This window comes from Oryctolagus cuniculus, chromosome 15 (genome assembly GCF_964237555.1).
Source record: "Oryctolagus cuniculus chromosome 15, mOryCun1.1, whole genome shotgun sequence".
Taxonomy (NCBI): Eukaryota; Metazoa; Chordata; class Mammalia; order Lagomorpha; family Leporidae; genus Oryctolagus; species Oryctolagus cuniculus.
Window position 1 is genome coordinate 16,495,996 of NC_091446.1, and position 25,751 is coordinate 16,521,746.

The 25,751-nt window shown below is 44.9% G+C and overlaps 1 protein-coding gene across 14 annotated transcripts in view; it reads right to left on the reverse strand.

Annotated features, from left to right (window-relative positions):
* PLEKHS1 (pleckstrin homology domain containing S1) overlaps positions 1-25,751 on the reverse strand; it is a 46,740-nt gene that overhangs the window by 2,036 nt on the left and 18,953 nt on the right. For 9 of the 14 annotated variants that reach the window (XM_070057194.1, XM_070057192.1, XM_070057201.1 and 6 more), the window contains 6 exons: positions 23,014-23,139; positions 20,848-20,951; positions 19,478-19,684; positions 18,723-18,824; positions 17,347-17,482; positions 11,513-13,702 (listed from right to left, as the gene is read on the reverse strand). In XM_070057194.1, coding sequence (XP_069913295.1) covers positions 13,526-13,702; positions 17,347-17,482; positions 18,723-18,824; positions 19,478-19,684; positions 20,848-20,951; positions 23,014-23,139 — 852 coding nt within the window. In that variant the 3' untranslated portion in view covers positions 11,513-13,525. Of the gene's footprint in view, positions 1-4,358; positions 5,898-11,512; positions 13,703-16,441; positions 16,546-17,346; positions 17,483-18,722; positions 18,825-19,477; positions 19,685-20,847; positions 20,952-23,013; positions 23,140-25,751 lie in introns of those variants that run through there. The other 5 variants (XM_070057199.1, XM_070057198.1, XR_011382253.1 and 2 more) reach the window with 5 other exon arrangements.

Here is a 25,751-nt window from a genome sequence, read left to right on the forward strand (position 1 = left end):
TTTAAATTCTTGAACTGCTTAGAACACAAGGACTGACTATGGGACAGAATCAAAGCTTAGAAATGAAAGAATTGTATTGGTTGAAGGGCTCAAAGAGATGAGCAACAGGTTCAAAACCAGGGTGAATGATACAGAGGGGAGAAATATTAATAGGCACAAGAGAAAATTAGTCTAGAATAGTAATAAGAGAATTTGGAATTCTTTGTTAAGCATAATGAAACTAAAAGAACTATAGACTACAAATCAAAGAGTTGAGGAACTCTTCCGCTTAAGAATCCCCAGGAAATGTGTCTCTGGAAAGTACTCTGTGTACTTTCATGTGGCTGCAACCTATCAGCTGAAATTAAGGAAGTAAATCTTTGTATTCATTGACCAGCCAAGCTCTCATTATTGTTCTTTCAACATGGAAAAATGATAAATGATTAAGTTAAAAAGTTATCAGTTATTAATTTTAAGAAGAGAAGAAAGGTTAATTCACAAAACAGGAAGAAAAATAGGGACTGGAAACCACCTTGACTATGTTGGCACTGAGATATAACAAACAAAACAGGAAATCTATTGACACTGGCAAAAATGAAATGATGTGGCAAATACCCAAGAAAGGTCAAGTTAAATGGGATGGATATGTTGTTTCAACCAAGGACAGGAGCAGTTTTAGGAATCTGGGGCGGTGTATTTAAGCCATTGCATCTCTGAACATTTTGTGGAGAAAATTAGTTCACATAGACTGATGGTCCTAGTGACTTCTGAGGCCTCCTGGCTTTCCATACTCCTGTCTAAGTTCTCTCCAATGTGTGGCAATTTTCCTACTTAGTCAAGAGCATATTTTCAAACCTTAGTTCTACATCTTAGTAACTGTATGCCCCTGGCCGAATCGTGTTACCACTCTGAGACTTAGTTTTCCCATCATTAAAATGGAAATAATCCAACATAAAAATTGTTGGGAGGATTAAATGACGCAGTGCTAATGAAGCACTTGTCACGCTTCCTGCTGTACAGTCAGTACTCACTGGATGGTATTCGTCATCATCTTTAGATAAAGTGATGTCTTCACTGTCCTGCTCACTCTAAACTCTTCTCCCTTGCTCATTCTGCTCTCTCTCTTGCCTTTCCAAATGCTATTCACTTTTAGTTAGAACTTAAGTCCTGTCTGTTCTAAGGAACTCTCTGAGTACATTAGTTTGAATGCATGTTCTCTTCCTCTGAATCCCTGCATGACTTAATGGTTTATATAGATTTTGGCTCTTCAGTACTTCTTTCTTATTTTCCACAATACTTGTTTCTTTCAATTTAAAAAAATTATTTATTTACTTATTTGAAAGGCAGAAATATAGCGAAGGGAAGAGAGAAAGAGAGAGAGAGAGGAAGGAAGGAAGGAAGGAAGGAAGGAAGGAAGGAAGGAAGGAAGGAAGGAAGATCTTAATGGTTTATATAGCAGATTTTGGCACTTAAGTACTTCTTTCTTATTTTCCACAATACTTATTTCTTTCATTTAAAAAATATTTATTTATTTATTTGAAAGGCAGAAATACAGAGAAGGGGAGAGAGAGAGAGAGAGAGAAAGAGATCTGAATGGTTTATATAGTAGATTTTGGCATTTAAGTACTTCTTTCTAATTTTCCACAATACTTGCTTCTTTATCTTTTTTAAAGATTTATTTGAAAGGCAGAAATACAGAGAAAGGAAGAGAAAGAGAGAGATCTTCCATCTGCTGGTTCACTCCCCAGATGGCCACAATGTCAGGGGTAGGCCCTGCCAAAGCCAGGAGCTAGGAGCTTCCTCCGGGTCTCCAAAATGGGTGCAGGGGTCTAAGAGTTTGGGCCATCTTTTGCTGCTTTCCCAGGCATATTTGCAGCAAGCTGGACTGGAAGTAAAGCAGCCAGGACTTGAACTGGTGCCCATATGGGATGCCGACACTGCAGGCAGAGGCTTAACCTTCTACACCACAGTGCTGATCCTAGTACTCATTTCATGATAACTGGTCATACCTCCCTGACTGAGGGTTACAAGAGTTCCCTAAAATATTATCATTGTCAAAAAAATCCCATTTTACAAATGCAGTAATTGAGGCTCAAAGAGGTGAAATGAATTTACCAGGCCCAAGATCAAACTGCAACTAAGTAGTAGGTCAGGAGGGCTCCAAAGACCGTGCCTTATGTGGTGGTGCATGGACACTGGAGGCTGGCCAAGCTGACTTTGACTTTGTCACTTTGAGACAGTTTTATTGCCTCTCTGGGATTTATTTTTCTCACCTGTAGTTGATGTATGTATGTATTTGATGGTTCTTACCATTAGAATTGTTGAGAAGACTAAATGGAATAATATACATAGAGCTCTTGGGATAGTGCCTGCCACTGTTGAGTAGATGCTCCATTCGTTTCAACATCTTCAAGGAGAAAGAAGGTGTCTGGGATGGCTTACAACTTTGAACCTGAATGAAGCAGCACTGCACAAATGCTTGTGCTGTTGAGTCAGGAGCAACGTGGAGGACTTTTGCCAGTGGCAAAGGCTACAACTCCATTACCTCTAGAGTCTCAGAACCATACAGCTCTAAGAATTCATCTCTATGACCAATGCCCAGTGGAGGCTTAATGTGCCTCTGGGCATCATTGTGGCACTTGGGGGAAGGATTGGCGTTGTGAGATTGTGACCTTGTATTTCACTTTAATTTGATGTGCATTACTATTCTGGGCATTCTGAATGACTCATAAATATAAAAGTGACCAAAATAGGGCTTTGCCCACAAATGATCCTCAGACCTGTGGGGGATAACAGATACACTGGCAGATGACCTTAATAGAGTTGTGTGCTACAGGGGGAATGGATACAAAGTCATCTGAAAGCATAAGTAGGGCCCTCAATTTTGCCCCAAAGGAGAAGCTCGAAGAGTGGTAGAGAAGGGTGACATTTGAGCTGGATCCTGTGCGTTCAATGTCTTCCAAGGAAATAAACATTACATTAAGAGTGCTTACAGCATTGCGATTTGCTGCCCCCTTAGTTGTCCTATAATTCCTATATCAGAGAGAGGGAATCAGGCAATTCGGATATGCCTTGAATGGTGTGGGTGGTCTCCACTCTGAATTCCAGCAAATGGAGAAGGGAGTGTGATTGCAGGGGAGGAGGTTTGTGGACATGAAACCACGGTGAGGAAAATGAATCATGGGCAGATGCCCCGCAGCCAACAGAAGACCAAATGAAGGGAAGCCTCTCTCCTCAACCGCCGGTGACATAGTATCAAGTCTATTTATATTGCTCAGTAAATAAATACTGCATTAAAAATGTCCACAGCACTGCCTAATAAATCTACGGCCCCGCTCAAGTGTGGCTTATGTAAGCTGGGAGGAATTCTGGAGTTCTTTGCAGTTTCGCCCACTTTCCTTGGAAGCGTGAGATATTAATTAGAGAGAAGCTGGGTTACAGCATCCAGGCTGACTGGGGCTGGTAGCATCCTGCTGGTTATCTGTAATTGGTGAAGACTGATTTTTTTTTTTTTTTTTTTTCAAAATCTTTCCTCTTTGTGAGTTTGAACCCTAGGCCTCTCCCACTAAGTTTATTGCTGGAGCATCTGGTCTCCTCGCTAGGAATTTGGTCATGATTGAGACTTTTCCAAGACCATTTTTACTGCAGTGTTAAATTTTGTGTGGCAAGATAATGGGATTGATTACAAGACAGCCTATGAGAAATCAGGGTTGGATTAGCCTGTAAGACAAACACACTTGCGTGCATGTGTGCGCGCGCGCACACACACACACAAATCTGATCAAGGATTTAAACTTTCCTTAGAGCACAGGAGAATACTACCAGTCCTAAATATGCAAGAGTAGCCCCCATGTTTTCTCAATAGTTCCTGAAGGAGGAGGGGGTGTAGCTTCCAGCTAAAAAGATAGCTGTTGCTAAGTTGAGAAATGTGTTTATTGTCTTGTTGCTTTATTGATGTCTTTCCTGTTTGTCTACTTTCTTTCTGTGCACGCCCTGCCCTTCTAGGTGCTGAGTGCCTCCATCTCCTCTCTTGTCATCCTTTCACTCGAAGTTCAGGCATGTATAGTCATTTATACCTTAGTATAAATGAATCTTTAAGTAGAATCTCTAGTCGTTGGAAGTAATCTCATTTTGAGTGATGATTATAAGAATTATCATTTGTTGAAAGTTAAAGAGTCTCATTAGCAGTCAACTGCTTTCTTACACAGGGGTACACTTCCAGGTTCACCTCAAGGAATGTTTTAGAAAAGGCTAACTTAGAAAGGTAGCTGCTGTCTTTAGTCTTAGCCAACTGTGAATGAAGCTCAACTCCAAGGCTGAGGGGATGCCTTGATATCTAGTTTCTCTACCTGTTCCAATTTAGAGTCTAGTCCATGAAGAAAATTTGCCTTTTGTGTTTACTTGATATTTAATTTACATGCCATGAAATCCACCCTTGTAAAGTACACAACTCAATTGCTTTTAGAATTTCACAGTTATACATCCATCACCACCATCTAATTTCAGAACATTTTAATCATCCCAAAAGAAGCCATTAACACATTCTCTCCTTCCCTACTGCCAGCAGCCATTAATCTGCTTCCTGTCTCCATGGAATTTGTCTGTTCTATACATTTCATGTAGACAGGATCATACACTATGTGACCTTTTATGTCTCTTACTTAGGAGAGTGTTTTCAAGGTTCATCCACGTTACCGCATGTATCGGTACTTCATTCCTTTTTATGGCTAAATGATATTCCATTATATGAATATATAACATTTTATTTATTCATCATTTTCTGGACATTTCTACTCAGGCTATTATGAATAATGTTTCTATGAACATTCATGTACAAATTTTTATGTGGACATGTATTTCAATTTCATAAGGGAGAGTTTTACAACTACAATATTTTTACCTTCACATGCTTAACTAAACTAATCTCCTTTATGAGGAACGTGTTGTATTCTTGCTAATATCACCAGTGCTTGGCATGTGCCCTGATCCCATATGCTCAAAAAGTGCTGATGGGGACAACTGGAAGGAGTGAATGAGTTCTACAGGGTCCTTGAGAAATTTGACCCCTTCACTGAAGGTCTCTGAAAGCTGTGCACTATGGGGTTGGCCTGTTCTAGACTATCAAGCAAATTTTGTTCATCTTCCAAATGTAAGCTTCCCTCCCAACACTCCCTCCAAATTTGCTCCTCCCATGAAGTTTTTTCCAAACTTCCCAGCTAGGATTAGTCTTACTGTAAATCCTTTATGGTTGTAATTCTGAGGACTTCAGATAATCAGAGTTGTCTTATAGTTATCAGTGTGTGTGTTTGTATTACTCCCACTTGATGGGAAGGTTTACAAAGTCAGGGATTCTTTATAACTCATTTCCCATGCAGAGAACCAGCCTAACACCTTCATTATGCTTTGATTGTTCCTAAACTTGAATGCCATGTAGTGCCTCCTAAAAGGAAGGGTAGAAAACATCCTAATCAGTCACAACAGGAACGTCTGCAGAATTCCCCTGGTTCTTGGAGTATGAGGTGTGGACTTTTGTGGTTCTCCTGGGCGAGAGGCCCAGAGGGGAACGCACATCCCTGAAACTGGAGAGGCGTGAAAACGCTGAGTCATTCCCTACCTTCCTTGTTCTTCCTTGGAAAGTGCAGTCCGGCCTTGCTCCTGTCTTTGCCACTGTCCCTTGTTGGATTATTTTCTTCCAGAGCACAACTTCACCTCCCCTTCCAGAAGGGTGGGGTAGGAAGGTCTTGTGGGCTCCAAAGCCAGCCTGTCCAGTAGGAGTTCTGGCTGTGTCCTCCACTTGCCATATCCTTGAAGAAGTAGTTTTGCTTCTCTGTGCTCTGGTTTCCCATGCAGAAGTTGGGGGTGGTAACAGTCTTGGTCTCACAGGGTTGTTGCCGTATTCAGTAGTGTCTGATTCAAGCCTGGCACACAGAAGGTGCAGTATTAGTCATGAAAAGCTTTGCGCTCCATCATTATCTCTTTCCTTCCTGACCTCCCCTGTCACCGGTTTGGTAGTTAATTGTTCTCTAATTTTTCCTAGAGGATAATTTTAATTAGTCCCCAGGCATATTTCTGATGGTCTCATCTGTCCAGAGCACACATGAGAAACTAGAGGCAAGCAAACAACAGAGCTACCACCACTATCACCAAGCACCACAAATCGGTGTCGCAGAAGCTCTGTATTAAATTTTGAATGTCCTTTACTCATAAAATAAAACCTCTTGCCCGCAGGTGCACAGCCCTTCAACTCAGCATGTCCATGGTTAGAACATGCTGCATCGCCTGCTTCCTGAGCTCCTGGAGTAAGCAGAAGCATTCCAGGGCCAGTTGGCAAGGGGGAAGATGTCAGGACTCCTTAGGAAGTACTTAGAGCATGGTGAATACTGGAATGCTCAGAAGCATGGAGTTCAAGGATGCAAGAAAATGTTAACAAATTCTAGAAAGATTATGATTGACATAATTTAAAAATTCAACTTACAGAGTGGCACCTTCCCAGATGGCATCAGGTCAACAAAATATCACCAGAAGGTCATTTTTCCTTCCCATGTGCCAAGCTCTTTGTTAGAGAGCTTTAGACCTTATATTTCTTTTGTATCCTCATAACAGTTCCCAAGTGTATTGACTACATCACAGAAACTTGGTATTGTAGAGAAAACAGTTTACATTAAAAATGCCCAGGAGGAGGCAGTTGGTACACAGATAAAACACTGCCTGGGAACCTCACAGCCTGTACGAGAGTTTCTGGTTTGAGTCCTGGCTCTGCTTCTGCTTCCAGCTTCCTGCTAATGTGCATGCTGGGAGGCAGCAGACAATGGCCCAAGTATGTGGATCTCTGCCACCCACATGGGAGACCTACACTGAGTTCCCAACTCCTAGCTTCAGCCTGGCCTAGCCCTGGCCATTGTGGGCATTTCAGAAGTCACCAGCAGTCACTCTGTCTCTGTGTCTCTTTGCCTTTCAAATAAAGAGAAATAAATAGATAGGTTTGAAGGGCCAATACTTTGGATGGATCTGGGGGCTGATGCATCACTCACTTGGTTAATCCCCCACCTGTGGCATTGGCATCCCGTATGGGCACTGGGTTCTAGTCCCGGTTGCTCCTCTTCCAGTCCAGCTCTCTGCTGTGGCCCGGGAAGGCAGAGGAGGATGACCCAGGTGCTTGGGCCCCTGCACCTGCATGGGAGACCAGGAAGAAACACCTGACTCCTGGCTTCGGATCGGCACAGCTCTGGCTGTTGCGGCTATTTGGGGAGTGAACCAATTAAAGGAAGACTTTCTCTCTCTCTCTCTGTCTATATCTCTACCTGTCAAATAAAAAAAAAATGGATATGACCCCAGACTCTATTTCCCCCTGCTGCCAAATATGTTACCAGTCACTGATATGAATATTTTATCTGAAAACATTATCAAACTAGAATAATATTTATGAATCAATATTTAACACAAGTTTTAGTGATTCCTTTTCTCAGTATGTATTTATTGAGTGTTTGCTGTGATTTCTTCCTCATTGTATTTACGTGCTAGGAATATGGTAGTGATTTGTGAAATTATTTCCTTTTGGGGCTTGGGACTCCACAGCAAAGCTGTGTACTGGAATTTTCTATGACGATGGACATATTCCATATCTATGCTGCCCAACATGGTAGCCTCTTGCCACACAGAGCTATTGGACACTTCAAATGTAATCAGTGCCACTGAGAAGTTGAGTTTTTAAGTATTAGTTCATTTAAATTAGTATAAAGTTAAATAGCCACATGTGACTAGTGGAGGAGCAGTGCAGCCCAGAGATCAATACTCTGAGTGCAAGTTTTGCTTAAACCCTTAGTTTTCTAGAACCATTCAGCCAGCGCTGATACGGAACATGGCCCCCAAATCCAACTGGATCCTTGATCATTAGACAAAGATCTCGTAACCTCAGACATTTTAAAAAGCTTTTTCAATACAGCACATTTCTTGCATATCTGCAAATCCAGCTGAAGAACTTCTGAGTTAATCCATCTGAATCCAAAAGCCTGCTCCTTATGGGGCTGTTTAAAATGCTTGAAATTGTTAACATCCCAAATGTACGTCACTTGGCTCAGGTTCTGAAGAGAAAGGGGACATTGTGGGGTGGGGGAATCGTGAGACTTCTGGTTCTCGCTTATAAAAGAATTATTGTGACTCCCTATCTGTCTTCTCTGCCCCCCAGTATAGATTTAGGCATTCCTAATTCTACGGTGGAATACATATGCGTGTATGCTCACACACACAGGAGCATCCATTCAAGTGAGCAGTGGTTCACTGTGGAAACACGGGTGCCTTCTTGGGATCCCCATGCCACGTTGGTACCATTAAGTGAGAATGGATGTGGCCCCATGCATTCCTTCCCTAGCTGCCTTTTAGGTTTCACTCTGAATAGCTTGCATACTCAGTTGAGAGATCACTGTAGAAACTGTAATACAGACTCCCTCCAAGGCCTGTCCTAGAGACAAGAGGAAGCCTTAGGGAGAAGAAGCAGGCGAGGGAGGTGGAGCCTCCATACACCTTGCAGAAAATCACCAAGTGCAGAAATGGTGCTGGCCTGGGAGCTGGAGGCCTGGCATGGAGTAAGAGGTGCCCAGGGAAGTGTCTGCACATTTCTCAGCTCTGCATTCTTCTCCAGCAAGACTGAAGAGCTGCACCTGATTTGGGCTGAGTGTATGATGGCCAAGAATAGCTATTGTTCATTTTCATCACCTCCTTTCTTCCAGAACTAGGCCCATAGGAGAGCCAGGCCTCCCCGGGGGCAGCTGGGCCAGGCACTCTGCAGTCTCTACCCTCAGTGTGGCCGGAGGAGCATCAAGGGCAGCTCTGACCTGGGGACGGTCACGGACCCCTGCGCCGAGGCTGGGTGAGGCTGAGCTGCAGGTGCGTGGAGTGTGAGGAGCCATCCCGCCCTCAGCACTGGTGAACTGATGCACACACATGGAGGCATCAGTAGTGTTTCAGGGCCAACCTGCAGATCTTCTCCCAACTGCGTAGCCTCAGCCGGGTAACAGAGGAGGGCTCTGGGACAAAGGCTTGGCTACTGGTGGCCAGTTCTGTGAGGAACCATTGTTAGAAGAAAGAAGTTGTATCTTAGAGAAGTGTGGCAACCTCTGGTTCTGGAAAAAGGGGAGCACAAGGGACGATGAGGACCTAGACAAGGAGGCTCGCAGGCAGAGGCGACCTTGCCCAAAGCCTGAGCTGCAGGACACTCTACTGTCCAGCAGCTGGGGCGGCGGCCAGTCCAGGCAGGGCTGCTTCTCCCAGGACCTGGTTGCACTGTTCTCCAAGCTGCAGACAGACAGCCTGGAGCAGAAATTAAGCTTCTTCCTGGAGAACTGAGTTATTTTGGGAGTTGGGGAGGGGATGATGGTCGTTAGCCTGTTATAGAACCACTGAAACCAAAGGGTCACTCCACAAAGGACTTGTGTGCCCCTCCACAGACCCCCAGGCACGAGTTCACTCACAATGTCTATTCCCCAGTCCTCTAGTGGTGACTGTTAGGATGCAGATTCTAGGGCCCCACACTGGAGCTACCAAATCAGAATCTTTGGGCTTGGGGGCCATTAGCACCTGCCCTGAGATTTCCTCTTAGGAACGAACCCCACCCCCCCATGGGAGAAGCCCCCAGAGCAGACTCCTCCTCACAAATACCCTGGCTGGTTCTGCTGCGAGTGGAAAGTTCTGGGATCAGGAGAAGGTGGAGAGGAGCAGGCCGACTGCCCTCCCCGGGGTGTGCTGGGAAGAGCAAGGGGCGGGAGCCGGGAGTTCTGCGACCTTGTTCCAGCTCTTTAAGCCCCAGGCTCTTCTTTGCCCCAGAGAGGGGGTGGAAGGCCCCGATGACTGAGGTTTGTCCCCCATTTCCATTTAGCTTTTATTTGCATCGCAGTGTATTCTTCTGAGTATACCAGGGGAGGGATCTTTGGGCTTCAAAGTGGTGTATCCACGCATGATTGGCTCTCAAGTGGTTTTACCGCAATACTTTAAAAATTAACTAACTTTTTAAATTAACTAGACAGCCAGAGGGAGAGAGAGGTCTCATCTGTGGCTTCACTCCCCAAACACCTGTAACAGCCCAGGGGAAGCCAGGAGCCAAGAACTCAATCCAGGTCTCCCACATGGGGGGCAAGAGCCCAGTTACATGAGCCATCACCTGCTGCTTCCCAGGGTCTGCAATAGCAGGAAACTGGGGTCAGGAGCCAGAGCCAGGAATCAAACCCATGCACTCCAATGTGGGACGTGGGCGTCTTCACCACTAGGCCAGACACCTGCTCCCCTTGACATTTTTTTAATTCTTTCATTGAGGTAGCTTGATCTCTTGCTTATGAAGGTTTTGAAATACACACACACACACTTGTTTTATGTTTGTATATTTTTTATTATTAAAGTGACATGCTCATTGCAAAAAAAAAAATCAAAAATCACAGAAATGCCTCTCTTCTTCCATAGCCAACCCTTATCAAATTCCTGAGAGATAATTCCTAAACCCCTAAAGATGCATTATTCTACACGAAGAAAGAAAAGGATGTCAGAGCAGCAGCAGCACAAGTAATCCTGACTGTTAGGACATGGCAGGCGATGTATTTATTTATTTTTAAAAGTTTATGGCCGGCGCCGTGGCTCACTAGGCTAATCCTCTGCCTTGCGGCGCCAGCACACCGGGTTCTAGTTCCAGTCGAGGCACCGGATTCTGTCCCGGTTGCCCCTCTTTCAGGCCAGCTCTCTGCTGTGGCCCGGGAGTGCAGTGGAGGATGGCCCAAGTGCTTGGGCCCTGCACCCCATGGGAGACCAGGATAAGCACTTGGCTCCTGCCTTTGGATCAGCGTGGTGCGCCGGCCGCAGTGCACCACCCGTGGCGACCATTGGAGGGTGAACCAACGGCAAAAGGAAGACCTTTCTCTTTGTCTCTCTCTCTCACTATCCACTCTGCCTGTCAAAAAAAAAAAAAAAAAAGTTTATTTATTTGAAAGTCAGAGTTACACAGAGAGAGGAGGAGAGGCAGAGAGAGAGAGCTTCCACCTGCTGGTTCACTCCTCTTTGGCCTCAGTGGCTAGAGCTGTACCAATTCGAAGCCAGGAGCCAGGAGCCAGGAGCTTCTTCCAGGTCTCCCACGTGGGTGCAGGGGCCCAAGGATTTGGGTCATGTTCTACTGTTTTCCCAGGCCATAGCAGAGAGCTGGATTAGAAGTGGAGCAGCCAAGACTTGAACCGGTGCCCATATGGGATGCCAGCACTGCAGGTGGCAGCTTTACCTGCTATGGCACAGAGTTGGCCACGGACAATGTATTTAAACTTTACAACTGCCCTGTAAGGGATCTCTTTCCCTCATGGTGGTGGGGGAAATTTTATGAACATATTTACATTCAAGGGTACTTCAAAAAATTCATGGCAAGTTTGGTGGGCGTTTAGCCTAGTTTTTAAGACACCTATATCCTACATTGTGGTGCTTGGGTTCAGTTCCCAGCTCTGGTTCCTGATTTTAGGTTCCTGCCAATGGAGATCCTGGGAGGGCCTGGTGGTGGCAGAAGTGATCAGCTCACTGCCACCCACGGGGAGACCTGGATTGAGTTCCTGATTCCTGACTCTAGCCCAGCCCAGACCCTGCTTTGCCGGCATTTGGGGAGTGAGCCAGCAGTTGACAGCTGGTTCTGTCTGCCTCTCAAAAAAAAAAAAAAAAAAAAAAAAGAATAAAAATAAGTTTATTTTCATGCAAAAAAATTAGTATGAAATGCAGTTTTCCATAATACACATTTTTCATGAACTTTTTGAAAACCTTATATATTCATGGATTTCAATTATTTTTGCTACCAAATACATTTATCTTTTAATTCCATTTCCACCAATTTTCAGAAGCACCCTTGTATATACAAACACCAAAAATTTATTTTTTTATTTTATTTAAGTTATACAAGTTTCATGTATTACATATACAGAGATTTAGAAACATAATGCTACTTCCCACCCACCCACGCTCCAACCCTTCTTCCTCCTCCCTCTCCCATTCCCACTCATCATTTTTACAAAGATCTATTTTCAGTTTACTTAAGGTCTTAAAGTTAACACTATACTAAGTAAAAGAGATCAACAAACAGTATGAAGAAAAAAAAAAACAGTTCCTCAATGGAAGAGACAAGGGCTGTAAACAATCATCAGATCTTACAATGTCCATTCCACTCCAGTGCATTACATTTTAGGTACTCTATTAGTTACCTCAGATCAGGGAAAACATATGTCTTTTTGGGACTGGCTTATTTCACTAAGTATAATGGATTTTTATAAAAATAGGATAAAGCTATAACTATTGTACTGCAAATTCCTTTTTTAGTCTTAATATATCATGATGATTTTTTCCACAACTGTACATGTCAAATTTTTTAACATCTGTGGTGTTCAATTATATGAAATCATAATTAAGCAAAAGACATTTATAGAAATAATGTTACAAATAATGCCACAGTGCTGTACAGTACACTTTTTTTAGGTATCTTTGCATCATTGGATGAGCGTTTCTATTGCATACATTTTTAGAAGCATTCTTAGAGTACAGTAGGTTCAATAGAGCATGTCCGTGAGAATGTTGTACAATTTAGATGACAATGAACTACATTTGAGTGTCCCTTCTAAGTGCTGAAGGACTCTGCAAATCCAAATTGAAACACCTGATGAAGTTCAGGACGTTTGTTTCCTACAGCTGGCTTTAGATTCTCGGTTTTGCCCCTCCAAAACTCTGAAACTTGGAACTACCAGGAGGGCACATCACTCAACGTTGGGGGCCTTGATTTCTTCCGGGTGAAATGACAACACGGTAATTCACGCTCTCCAGGCTCAACCGCCCCCTGCTTTCGCTCTTTGCTTTTGCTCTCCTCCTTATGGAAAATGATCTGGTTCCCTTGGCCTGCCAGGATCCATTTGTTAATGCATCAGTGAGTTAAGAACTCCCCAACCTAGAGATGCTAAGTAATTTTCCTGTTACTTGGAAAGCAAGCAGGTCTTAGCAGGTTATGACCCAAAATGCTTAAACTTCTCAAACAGCGACTGGGTCTTTAAGAAAACCAGATCTTTCCTGATTCCAAGAGGCCACTTGGTGTCAGCATCCTGGCCCCTGGGGATGATAAGTCACAGGAGGGGTTTGAGAAGGCTGACAGGGTATCACATCCCTCTGGGGAATCTTGCTTTCCCGGAATGAGTACTTCCAACTGTACGGGCCCTGACAAAGAAAGGATTGTGTGGACCACGATCTGACAGAGCACGTAGCATGGATTAATCAGATGAGGGGCTGTACCCAATCTGTCAGTCGTGTTTGGGACAATGTCTTAGATAATAAGGCTTTCCATTTCCATGGTGTTCCCGAGTCATTATCCCACTTGACCCTCTCAACATCCCTGTTGCAACGGCCAGAAAGGGGATGGCCATACGCACTGTGGAGATGCAGACATGGGATTCAGGGAGATGTGCTGGCTTGTCTCACATCCCAGGGCAGCGCGTGGCCGAGGCAGGCACACAAGCTAGACTCCAGCCTGGTTCTGCCACAGTGGGTCCTTGGCAGGCTAATCTTCAGCTCCTTTTTGCTGGCCCTTTTTCAGGGCTGGACTCCTCTTTAGGATCCTTTCCAGATCAGACTTCTGTTGAAGAGCTGCAACTCCTTGGTATTTGAGGGAGCAGGTGCAGGCTAGACCATGAAATTTCTCGGAATTTGGGATCCGGCCGATGGTGAGTTTTACTTTCTAAAACATAAGAAGCAAGAAAACTAAATGATGCAAGATTGTCCCCAGGGTTTCTGTGTCTTGATCTGTCCTCAATGACACCCCTTGAAGATGTTTTGGAAGAAACTCCTTTAACGGATTCCAATATCCGGGCCTGAGGAGGCTGGGGTGACTTGCATATTCAGGTGGAAGATGGGTATTTATTTTTCTGCATCCACTGGGCTGAGTGTTTCGGGAAGATCCAGAGAGCATAGGTGGTGCTCTGAGAGGCTGACGGGCACCAGGATTAAAAGGGCCTCTTTTTTTTTTTTTAAATTTTTTTTGACAGGAAGAGTGGACAGTGAGAGAGAGAGATAGAGAGACAGAGAGCAAGGTCTTCCTTTACCGTTGGTTCACCCTCCAATGGCCGTTGTGGCCAGTGCACCACGCTGATCCGAAGCCAGGAGCCAGGTGCTTCTCCTGGTCTCCCATGGGGTGCAGGGCCCAAGCACTTGGGCCATCCTCCACTGCACTCCCTGGCCACAGCAGAGAGCTGGACTGGAAGAGGGGCAACCGGGACAGAATCTGGTGCCCTGATCGGGACTAGAACCCGGTGTGCCGGTGCCACAGGTGGAGGCTTAGCCTAGTGAGCCGCGGCGCTGGCCAAAAGGGCCTCTTGAAACCAGCAAAGAGACTACAAGGAGCAGCTCCAGATACAATGAGAGGAAATGGAAGTTGGCTGAATTTCTCCTGCTGTCTGGCAGGTCCTCCTTCACACCTACACCTGCCCCCTGCCTGTTCACGTCTGCCCCGTCTCCCTTCACTGTCTGCCCTTCAGCCCCACGCCAGCTCCGCATCCTTCTCAGCTGTGGCCCAAAGGAAGGGAAGGAAACCTCATGGACTCAGGTGCTGCTGAACATTAGGGATGATGGGCGCCCTCCTGTCCTCTACTCCCTCTTCCAGCCTCTGTTCCCTTCCCAGGACCAGGGGTCTGAATCTTAGAAGAGGGTTGAGTATCCATTTTAACACTAAGAAGTGAGCAAGGATGGTGGAGGGGACAGAGGGCCACTTCCTGATTTTCCAGCTGACCAAGTAGCGGAATCCCCCATCCCCCTTTATTTCTCCCTAACATCCAGTTAAAATTTCTTTTATTAATAAATTCTCCCTCCCCTGAAAACTTTCTCCCCGAAATAAATATTCCCTCCCTCTTTGGGGGCTGAGGAGATCTGAGTCTTAGAGCCAGCCCGCGTAGAAGGTCAGCCCCCTAGTGTTACCAGCAGGCTCCCTAACCCCCCAGGCTGGGGACTCCCCATGGTGGAATTTGAGGACATCAGAGTGGCTGGGGCCTAGGGCATTAGGGGAAGGGGGAGGCCCCCTTGTGCGAATGCTGCTTTTTCTTGCATCAGCAGTTTCCGTGAGCCACCAGGAGGCTGCTTTGCTGCAGGCCCTGTTTTCTCATTGAAAGAGGGGGGAGGTAGAATGAGCCAGCAGAAATGCCGGCGCCTCCTCCCCCTGCCTGTGACTAGAGAGGCAACCATGACAAAGTGCAGTCGTGAGCCCTCAGGTAGGGTTCCTGGATCTGCTATTCCCAGGCAAAACCTCTTCTCTTGGCTTCTGAGCCAATGGCTGGATCTCTGAGTCTGAGTATCACTTGCGAAATTTCAGAAGAGTACAAATGATGATGTTGACCGCTTGATTCCAATGTGAGTCCTTGGCTGAGGAAATGTATTACGGTTTCCAGCTGGTTGGATTGTGTCCCTAAAAGGTACTCCCTTTTCCCCACATAAACTCCTCTCCAGTCTTCAAAACCTAAGACAAACACCACCCCTCTGACACCTTTTTGACCTCTCAAATAGACCTCTCTCTTCATTCTTCCTCTCTGTTGTCTGCCACTTACTAGTTATGTGTCTTTGGTAACTCCCTCATCCTTACTGGTTTACCCACTTAGATAATATGAATAGTAAGTTTAATCCAACCCATAGGGATATTGTGTACTGGAGAGGAGATAAGACATATAGGCAGTATACACTTGACACTATGCATAAACCCTCAGAGCCAGAAGAAATCTGGGAGCCCATTCAGTTTAGTGGTTTTCCAAAAGTTTAAGCCAAGGAGCAGTTTCTTCAAGGAAGGCTAACAGGATAGAGCAGTATTGGAGGCTTATCCTTTCAAAGAAATGTGAATGATAAAGGTGGACTTCTCAAGTTGAATCCTTAGCACACTGTCTTCTTGTCCTCTCTCCCACCCCTAGCCCAGGGCTCCAAGAAGTACAGTTTGAAAATCAGCCCCTCACTTTAAAGAGAAGAAACTGAGACCCAGAAAAAGGCAGTGATTTTCCCATGACAGTGGGGCCCATGACAAATAAAATTAGATGAATGAAGGAAGAAGATGGAGACTGTCTCACTAGGCAAGATCATGACAAGCCTCCCCCCTTTTTAGATTTATTTTTTTATTTGAAAGGCAGAGCTAGAGAGAGAGAGAGAGAGAGAGAGAGAGAGGTCTTCCATCCTCTGGTTTGCTATCCAAATGGCTGCAATGGCTGGAACTGGGCCAGTCTGAAGCTAGGAGCAAGAGCTTCTTCTGGGTCTCCCACTTGGACTTGGGCCATACCCCACTGCTTTCTCAGGTGCATAAACAGAGAAATGAATCAGAAGTGGAGCAGCCAGGATTCGAACTGGCATGTATATGGGACACCATCATAGCAGGTGGCAGCTTTACCTGCTGTACCACAACATTGGCCCTGTGACAAGCCCTTTAAAAACATACACACCCAGGACATACCCACGTATTATAGCTGTGAACTCTCAGAGGAACATATGGCTATGTTGACTTCTTAGGAGAGGAAATGGGGGCTTGAAAAGGTGAACCTGTCCAAATTCCAGGACCTACAGAAATTGAAGTAAAAGTAGGGTGGATGCTGTGGCACAGCAGGATACTTGCATCCCACATGGCGTGCCTGGAATTGAGTCCTGCCCCTATTTCTGATCCAGCTTCCTGCTAATGTACACTTGGGAGGCAGCAGGTGATGGTTCAAGTATTTGGGTGTCTGCCACCAAGGAAGGAGTTCCCGCCTCCTGGTTTGACACTGGCTCAGGCTCAGTGGTTGTGGGCATCTGGGAAGTAAGCCAGTTGATGGAAGGGCTCTGGCCCCCCCACCCCACCCCCTTTCTTTCTCACTGTCACTCTACCTTTCAAATAAATAAACTCTACAAAAAGAATTAGAAGTGAAAATAATAGTAACTGTACCAAGCACCTAATACATGCCAGTCACTATTGTAAGCACATTACACGTATCATCTCATTTAATTCTCCAACAACTGGTACTGTTATCATCTCTAATTTCACATAAGAGAAAACTGAAGCGCGATTGACTAAAGGAGTCAATTTGGTTTGCAAACCCTGAGCCATTCTGAGTCTATGAAAGCCCTGTTTGCCACCTTGTGCTACTTCTGAGGTCCCAGACCCAGGTGCGCTCTCTCTCCTAGCCTGGTTCTTGTTCTAAATCTACTTGATAGGAAAGAATTTTGGAAGAGTACTAAAAGAACATCCCCAGTTATTCACACTTGATGGCAGAAGAAGGACAAGCCTCATCTGTATTCTGATACCTTTCAGGCTCAGTGTAAGACCTTGCTCTTGTTCCTCCTGGCATAGACCTACCTTGGCCAGAGTAGATCAGTAGGACTCACCTCCTTCTGGATGGAACGGGTGAGAAACAAGGAGACCTCCTCCAGGCTCTGGGGCTTCAGGTCATTCACTGCCAAAATATGATCTCCGTGGCAGAATAAGCACCCCAGGTGCGGGGGGCCTTCCCACCGAGCCACGCTGCAGAGGGAATACAGTGACCAACACCAGTGTGAGACCAAGCTCCCTGGGAGGGCAGGGCATAGGTGGGGCCTGGAGCCCAGCTATGTCTGTTTTCTACTCAGACTCGCTATTCCTCTCTCACTATGGCTGGAGCTTACCCTTTCTTCCAAGTCCAGATCAAATCACACCACCTCTACAAAGTCCTATGTTCCATTTCCTTTTCTATAATGAACCACCCCTGTCCTTGAATCTATTGTATTGTGGACATACCTCATTGTATTTATTTACATATATATATATGTCTTATATATCTTTATATATATATATATATCTTTACCTCTCTGTCTCTGTCTCTCTCTCTCTCTGTCTCTCTCTCTCTCTCTCTCTCTCTCTCTCTCTCTCTATATATATATATATATATATATATATGTCTTTAAATGCATTGCCAGACTATGTGATCCCAGAGGTATGGTATCACCTTTTTTTTTTTTTTTAATAAACCCGTAGTTCCAAATAAACAGATGGTACTCAGTAAGTGTTTGTTGGGAATTAGTACATAATGATTACACAATAAATACCTAATAATCAAATAAATGAACTAATGAAAGCCGAGCTCAGTGACAGAGAAGTCCACAGTCTTGGTCAAGCATTGATTGAGCCTTAGATTATGGGAAATTTGTAAACATGGAAGGTTGTGGTTCCTACTCACTTAGAATTGATAAGACAACTCATGTGTGGTATTTCCTCCCTTATGAAAGGGTAACCTCCCATCCAAAGGAATTGGAAAGTCATTTTTAAAATGTGATTTCCTTAATGATTAAGGAAATTCTCTGCCACATGACCTCTGCATCTGAGTCACCTGCCAGCAGATGTTTAGCTGGTATCTGGAAATCTGAGTCACTGGTAGGCCTGTTTCTGTTGGCCCTTTGATTCTCATTTCCCCCACTCTTGCTCATCATCGTGCCATGAGTGGGAGTGACGTCCTTGAACCATGTGTACTCCCTGCTATTCTTCCTTACCTTTGAGAAATCAGAATTCTGTTTCTTGGACTTTTGGGTCCTCTTCCACCCACTCACCTCCCAAACAACTCTCTGTGCAATACCCTTCCTTTTGCTTCCATCAAAGATTTGTGACAACAAAACACAACAGTCCAAGTTCCGTGGTCAGTCTTGTCAAACACAGTATTCCGAGCTGTAACTGATCTCTTTCTGTCCATAAAGCCCATTTATAAGCAGTAACAACCAGAACTCTGACCTACCATATTCGTCCTGCAGCTTCTATGAGAGCAAGATAGTTTATGATATCAGGAGGAGAAAGGAACACGTTCAGTTTCTCCACTTGGCTTTCATCAGGGATGTTACTATGAGACAAAACATTTGTAAAAGTCATATCAGGCAAATGGTCCCTGGCTCTGACCTGCACTTTCTGAGAAGACTTTTGGCCTCCGATTTCTGAAATGATATTTTCCAGTTCAATGTTGTCTGAAACATATTTGTAAGAAAATATGAATTCAACTCATCAACAAGTAATCACTGAAGTCCTCCCCCACCCCCTGGAGAGCCGTAGTGGATGACAGGCAATGGAAGGGAGGCAAAAACGGGCTCAATTGGTCAGTTTGCATATTTCTCTGATAGCAGTGATTCCAAGGAAGAAGGGACAGAGAAGAGCACCCCCCCCCAGTCTACACCCCAACCTCCTGTGACTTGCATACCTGTAATTGTGCTAATGTAAAACGTGGGTGATAGGCCATTCAGATGAGTGTATGTCCAAAGATACAGTACCCTAAAGACTAGCCAGGGAAATTTTTTTAAAATACCACCCCCAGCCCAGGGGACTGCTCTGCTTCTAGTTCTGCTAACTTCCTTGGCCACAGCATCAGTGACAGGGAAAAGCTGGTCAGATTTTTGGCTCGCCAGGAAATTTTTAGGAACTATTTTAAAATTTAAAAAAAAAAAAAAAAGGAAGACTGTCTTGCTCTTAGGGGCCATACAGTTTTAGAAAGAAGAGCTTTACTTGATTAAGATAGACAACTGCACAACAGTGAGTGAGGCCAACCCCTTTTTGTCATTTGTGGTCTGTGCTTCTGTATTGGCAGGTGTAAGACACGAGTCACTTCCCAAGCCTTGTTCCTGCAGGTGAAGTCCCCTGTCCTGGGTCTCTGGAAGAATCTGGAACTCCTTTTGGTTTTCAGCAGACTCCTGGGGTGTTTCCTCGAAAAAACTGGAGTATAAAAAGTTAAACCCCTTTTTTTTTTAGCATATCTACTTACAAAATTCTGTTGTGTGTGTCATTTAAGTAGCTAACAGCCATGTGAAAACTAACAAGGGCTTGAAGTATGTCCAACTATCAAAATCACAGCCACAGTTAGAATCAAATCCAATAAACTTTCCTTCTAAAAATGGATATGGACTCAAAATAACCCTTTGTAAGGTTTAGAGGACAGAGTGAAAGTGTGGGAGACAGAAATGCAAAATAGCAAACAGCTTCCCCAGATGGAGAATGTCCTGAATTTGTCACCAGCGGTTTTCTGTGGGTAGAAAAATCATTCCCACATTTTCTTGTTTTGAGAGTACAGGTTGAGCATTCCTAATCCACAAAGCTAAAATGCTTCAAAATCCAAAAGCTTTTCAGCACTGATATATCACCACAAATAGAAAATTCCACCTCTGATCTCATGCGACCAGGGTCGCAGTCAAAATGCAGGAGCATCCGGCGCCATAGCTCACTAGGCTAATCCTCTGCCTTGCGGCGCCAGCACACCAGGTTCTAGTCCCGGTCAGGGCGCCGGATTCTGTCCCAGTTGCCCCTCTTCCAGGCCAGCTCTCTGCTGTGGCCAGGGAGTGCAGTGGAGGATGGCCCAAGTGCTTGGGCCCTGCACCCCATGGGAGACCAGGAAAAGCTCCTGGCTCCTGCCATCGGATCAGCGCGGTGCACCGGCCGCAACGCGCTGGCCACAACGGCCATTGGAGGGTGAACCAACGGCAAAGGAAGACCTTTCTCTCTGTCTCTCTCTCTCACTGTCCACTCTGCCTGTCAAAAAATTTAAAAAAAAAATGCAGGAGCACTAAAGATTTGTATAAAATTACCTTCAGCCTATATGGAAAAGGGGTAAATAAACCATAAAGGAATTTGTTTTTAGACTTGGATCCCATCCCCAATATATCTCATTATGTATGTGGAAACATTCCAAAGTCCAAAACCTGAAATATTTCTGGTCCCAAGCAGTTCAGATCAGTGATACTCAGCCTATACTGAATAATGTCTCGAGCTTGGTCTGTGGTAATGTTTTGCATTTGTTTATCACCTACTAAAATGAATTGGCAGTAATTATTCCATCATAATAGATGAGTTAAATCTATTTTTAAGATGGCAGTTTTACTTACCAGGATTTCATTGACATGTAATGATGCTCAGATCTCATGGAGACCTGTTTTGGACAACCAGGTTTGATAGAGTCATCCGAACCAGCAGAATCAATATTGTCCAACTGAACAAGAGAAGCAGACGTAAGTAAGGGTTCAGGTCAGCCAGTCAGGCAGGCGCCTTCCTACCCTAACATTGTGGCTCTTGACTATGAAATAGGAAGTACGTCCACCACTGGGTGAACAGCGGTTCTCTTCCGGGGAGTACCAGCCAACCTTACCCACACTGGACAGACCAGCAAAGCCTCTGGCTGACCCAGAGTCCATTTTCTCCTCCTGGGTTCCCCCATGCTCCTGATAAAAGTCTTGTGTTGGGCTGAACTGCTGTTTTCCCCTTTGTCACTAGGCATTTCATGGCTTAAATGCTTTCACCCCATCAGTTATGCTACTGAATCACAGAACCTGGCTGTGTCAGAGACCCAGTGACGTTGCAGAGCTGGTCCCTGGGTACTGTGCTCATAAGTGCTTTAAATTCCTTCAGGAGGCTGTGAGAACCCCAGAAATGATTGCCTTTGGGAGGTACTCATCAACTCCTTAGAACCAAGAGGCATTTGCAGCAATGGTTGCTTAAAACCCCCAGGACCTGCCTACCAAGCTCATCATTAAGCCAATAACTGGACCAAACTTCCAGTCATGCACATCTTCCCCTACAGATGGTGCCCCTCTTGTCTCCGCATCCATGCTATTTCCTTCACTGGAATGCCCTTTACTCGTTTGCCAACTGAAATTGTTTGACTGAAGTGTCACAGCCGCCTCCGATCTACTTAGCCACACTGATCTTTCCTTGCTCTAAATTTCCATTGCTATTTTGTACTTTTTCCTTTTGTTCCTTAAGTTAGTTTTGTCTGCCTTGCTGGACTTTGCATTCTATAAAGTACCTAGCAAGCACCAGGCTTAGAACTGATGCTGAATATACATCTGTACCATTAAACTATACCTGAATATACATCTGTACCTGGAACCTAGTTGTTCCAGGGAACACTAGGAGGAAAATATTTTTGATAAAAGGAGGATTCTATATGCAAATGAGCATGGGGAATGCTGTATCTTGGACCTCTCTTAGCTGTTTGTAATACACCACTGTATACTAAAAGCTGTGAAAATTCTGCTGGTAAGAAGCATGTTGAACTCATTTTAACTTGTGTTTCCAGAACTTATGTGACTCAGAATACTTTTTGTGTGTGAACACAGTAGAAAGCCCCATTTTGGGGAATGATATACCTCCCTTCCCATTCTGCCTTCCTATCTCCCACTTCCAGTCTCTTCTTTCTAGACCACTGCGGACATAGGTACTGTGTTAATAATGACTGAAAGATAATCAGGGTTTTCCTGTGACAGAGTAACCACTGCCCCTGCACTGCCCACAGAATGAAGTCAACCCGGCATGCAAGACCTATCATGGGCTGGCGCTCTCTCTGTTTTATTTCCTACTGTGTGATTTACACACTCCAAGCTGCAGCCTAACTGAAGTATTCTTGCACATACCAAAGGCCATTCCATCTCTGAAGCCTTCTCTGGCTTCAGTGGAGAGAGAGAATCTGTCCCTTTCCTATTGCTTCCAGAGCACTTTGCGCATGCCCCATGTAGCATTATCGTATGGTAATGGAGAAGACTTGGAGCTCAGAGAGCAGGGAATGTCAGGTTCATTATTGCAGAGACCATGTAGATGCCTAACACCCAGAAGGAACTCAATAAGGGCCTCCAATTGATCCATAATAGACTAATCAATGAATACTACACAATTTATCACCCAAGCTCCTTTGCTTCTATTTTTCATTCTGTGAGAATGCATCCTGTTGACTCCCAGAGTCAGCCCTAAGTCCAAATTTTACCCAGCAAGGAAGATCAAGTATCATATACTCCATGAAACTTTCCATGGTCATCTTTATGGAAGTCAGCTCCCCCTTATCCCGCCCCTTATGCACTTCTGGGCATTGTATAAACATCTTCTGTTTAGCACGGAGCCATTTCTTTCCTGGACTCTGGTTACTCCTTTATGAGTGTCAGCGTCATGAGCTCATCAGCTATGTCTGATTTGCCTGTTCCCACTGACCCGGCATAGTGTCTCAGGAGTAGTGCGTGGCAGGTCTCAGTAGGCATGAGTGACTAATGGATGGAAGGGGTTACCTCTAAACGAATACTTCGAGGACTGAGGTAATAATTTTCTTCTTCTGCATCTTCTGTGGTCTTCGAGGAGAAATCATGTGATGGATAACTTTGCCTGTATCCTGGAGAACTGTTTTCCGTTAAATGCTAAATAGAAGAGATATTGAAGAAGGAGTTAGTGTTTTCTTTTTCTTTGCAAAAGAATCAAACCACATACTTTCTGGAAAAGCTATCTTAGATTAGATGAGTTGAAAAGATCAGAGGATCTGCCAGAGTTATATCCATGAAGCCCATTGAACTGATTCAGACCTTCTTCTCTACCACTCGGAGCTGGAACTTAGAGCACCTGGTTTCCTCCTGTGGGTGGGAGGCTAAGTCACCCAGCTGTGTTGTTGCGTCTTCTACCCTCATCTTTCTTCAGTTCCCACCCAGTGCCATCTGAGAAGATAATTGACCCAGAGTTAGGGCCCTGCACCTTTCCCCTCCCTGCTCGGTGTTCTTCAGTGTTTTGCTCACATGCTTCTGTTGTTTCCATAGCAATGCAATTAGGTAGTGTTGACCGTGTGACAGTATGAATTATAGGCTTCAAGGTTATCTAGGTTCAAGCAGTTATTGCCTTCCTTCCCCCAACAGGCACACGTGACACTACTAAAGTAGTAGTTGGAAGGAAAATCGTTATAAGTAAAACTTAAGTCTTCCAAAAACAATGCCTCAGGGGATAGAGTTTTCAAAAGACCCTGAATGGTCTCTAGTGAGTCCTTGAAGGAGGGGATTACAAATATCTGTGCGCAAATAATCTCTGACTTGTCAGAGTTCAGACGATGACATTTTGACTTTATGATGGTGTGAAAGTGATACACATTCAGTAGAAATCGTATTTCAAATTTTGACTTTCAATTTTTTAAAAAAAAATTATTTATTTATTTGAAAGGCAGAGTAACAGAGAGGCAGAGGCAGAGAAAGAGATCTTCCATCCTCTGGTTCACTCCCCAAATGGCCACAATGGCTGGAGCTGGGCTCATCTGAAGCCAGGAGCCAGAAGCTTCTGCCAGGTTTTCCACACAGGTGTAGGGGCTCAAGCACTTAGGCCATCTTCTACTGCTTTCCCAGGCCACAGCAAAGAGCTGGATTGGAAGTGGAGCAGCCAGGTCTCGAACTGGCACCCATTTAGAATGCTGGCACTGCAGGCAGAGGCTTTACCTACTATACCACAATGCTGGACACTGAGTTTTTATTTTTTCCCCCAGGTTAGCGAAATGTGGTATATTACTCTCTCATGATGCTGAGCTGTGGCTGTAAGGGGCATTTCCCAATTATTCCGACAGTCATACGGGTAAACACCTGGGACTCTAAAATGTTCTGTGCTGCTAAATGGGAATGCTAATAGGCTATATTCCATGAATTTTCAGTTTACCATATTTTCGATTTACAGTGGGTTTATTGGGACATAGACCAATTGTAAGTTGAGCAGCATCTGTATTTAAGTTGTATTTGTTTTTCTATTTCTAACCTTATTGCTGTGTTTTTTTGAATGCCACTTCTGAAACTCACACTGGAATTGCCATTTTAAGTTGAGGAGCACCTGTATTTAAGTTGTGTCTGTTCTTCTAGTTCTAAACTCATTGCTCTTTTGGCTGTCTCCTGCAAAACTCATGTGGAAATTTAATTGCCATTGTTACAGCATTAGATGAGGAGGTTGTGGGGGTTCTGCCCTCATGGATGGTAGAATGCCACTAACACAAGGGTGAGTTAGTTATCGAAGGGGTATGTTGAGTTCACCTGACGTCCTCTCTGTGTATGTAGCATTGGCTCAGCTGCCCTTCTGCCAAGTTAAGATTTAGCAAGGCCTTTGCCTATTGCAGCCTCTCAATCTTGGATATCCAGCCTCCAGACTTTGAGAGATAAATTCCTTTTCCTTATAAATTACCCAGTCTGTGGTATTCTATTGCAACAGCAGAAAATAGACTAAGACACTCTTAGAGCCAGATCAGCTGACTTGGGGTACAGAAAGGCATCTACTTCATTCAAACAGTAATGATATCAACACCCAGCAAGGCAAATGCTACTCTCAAACTGGTTGAAAACTCACTGGATGTGGATACATTGTGTGAAAAGACAGAATGACTAGTTCAATCTCTGGGGGCCAAAGGATATCATCAATGAAAATCTAGAGGCATTTGCTGAACACAGGCAGCCTTTCTAACCCTTTGTCATACCACTGTTTCTACTCACTGTATGAATAATGGGGATGAGGCGTTTGGCCCTGTGAATTTGATATGCTACAAAAAGCTCCACTTCTTTTTTCTTTTCTTTTCTTTTCTTTTTTTTTTTTTTTACAGGCAGAGTGGACAGTGAGACAGAGAGAAAGGTCCTCCTTTGCCGTTGGTTCACCCTCCAATGGCCGCCATGGCTGGTGCACCGCGCTGATCCGATGGCAGGAGCCAGGTACTTATCCTGGTCTCCCATGGGGTACAGGGCCCAAGCACTTGGGCCATCCTCCACTGCACTCCCTGGCCACAGCAGAGAGCTGGCCTGGAAGAGGGGCAACCGGGACAGAATCTGGCGCCCTGATCGGGACTAGAACCCGGTGTACCGGCGCCGCAAGGCGGAGGATTAGCCTAGTGAGCCACAGCGCTGGCCAAAGCTCCACTTCTGATCCAGCTCCCTGCCATGGGTCTGGGAAAGCAGTAGGAGGTGGCCCAAGTCCTTGGGCCCCTGCACCCGCGTGGGAGACCCCGAGGAGGCTCCTGGCTCCTGAT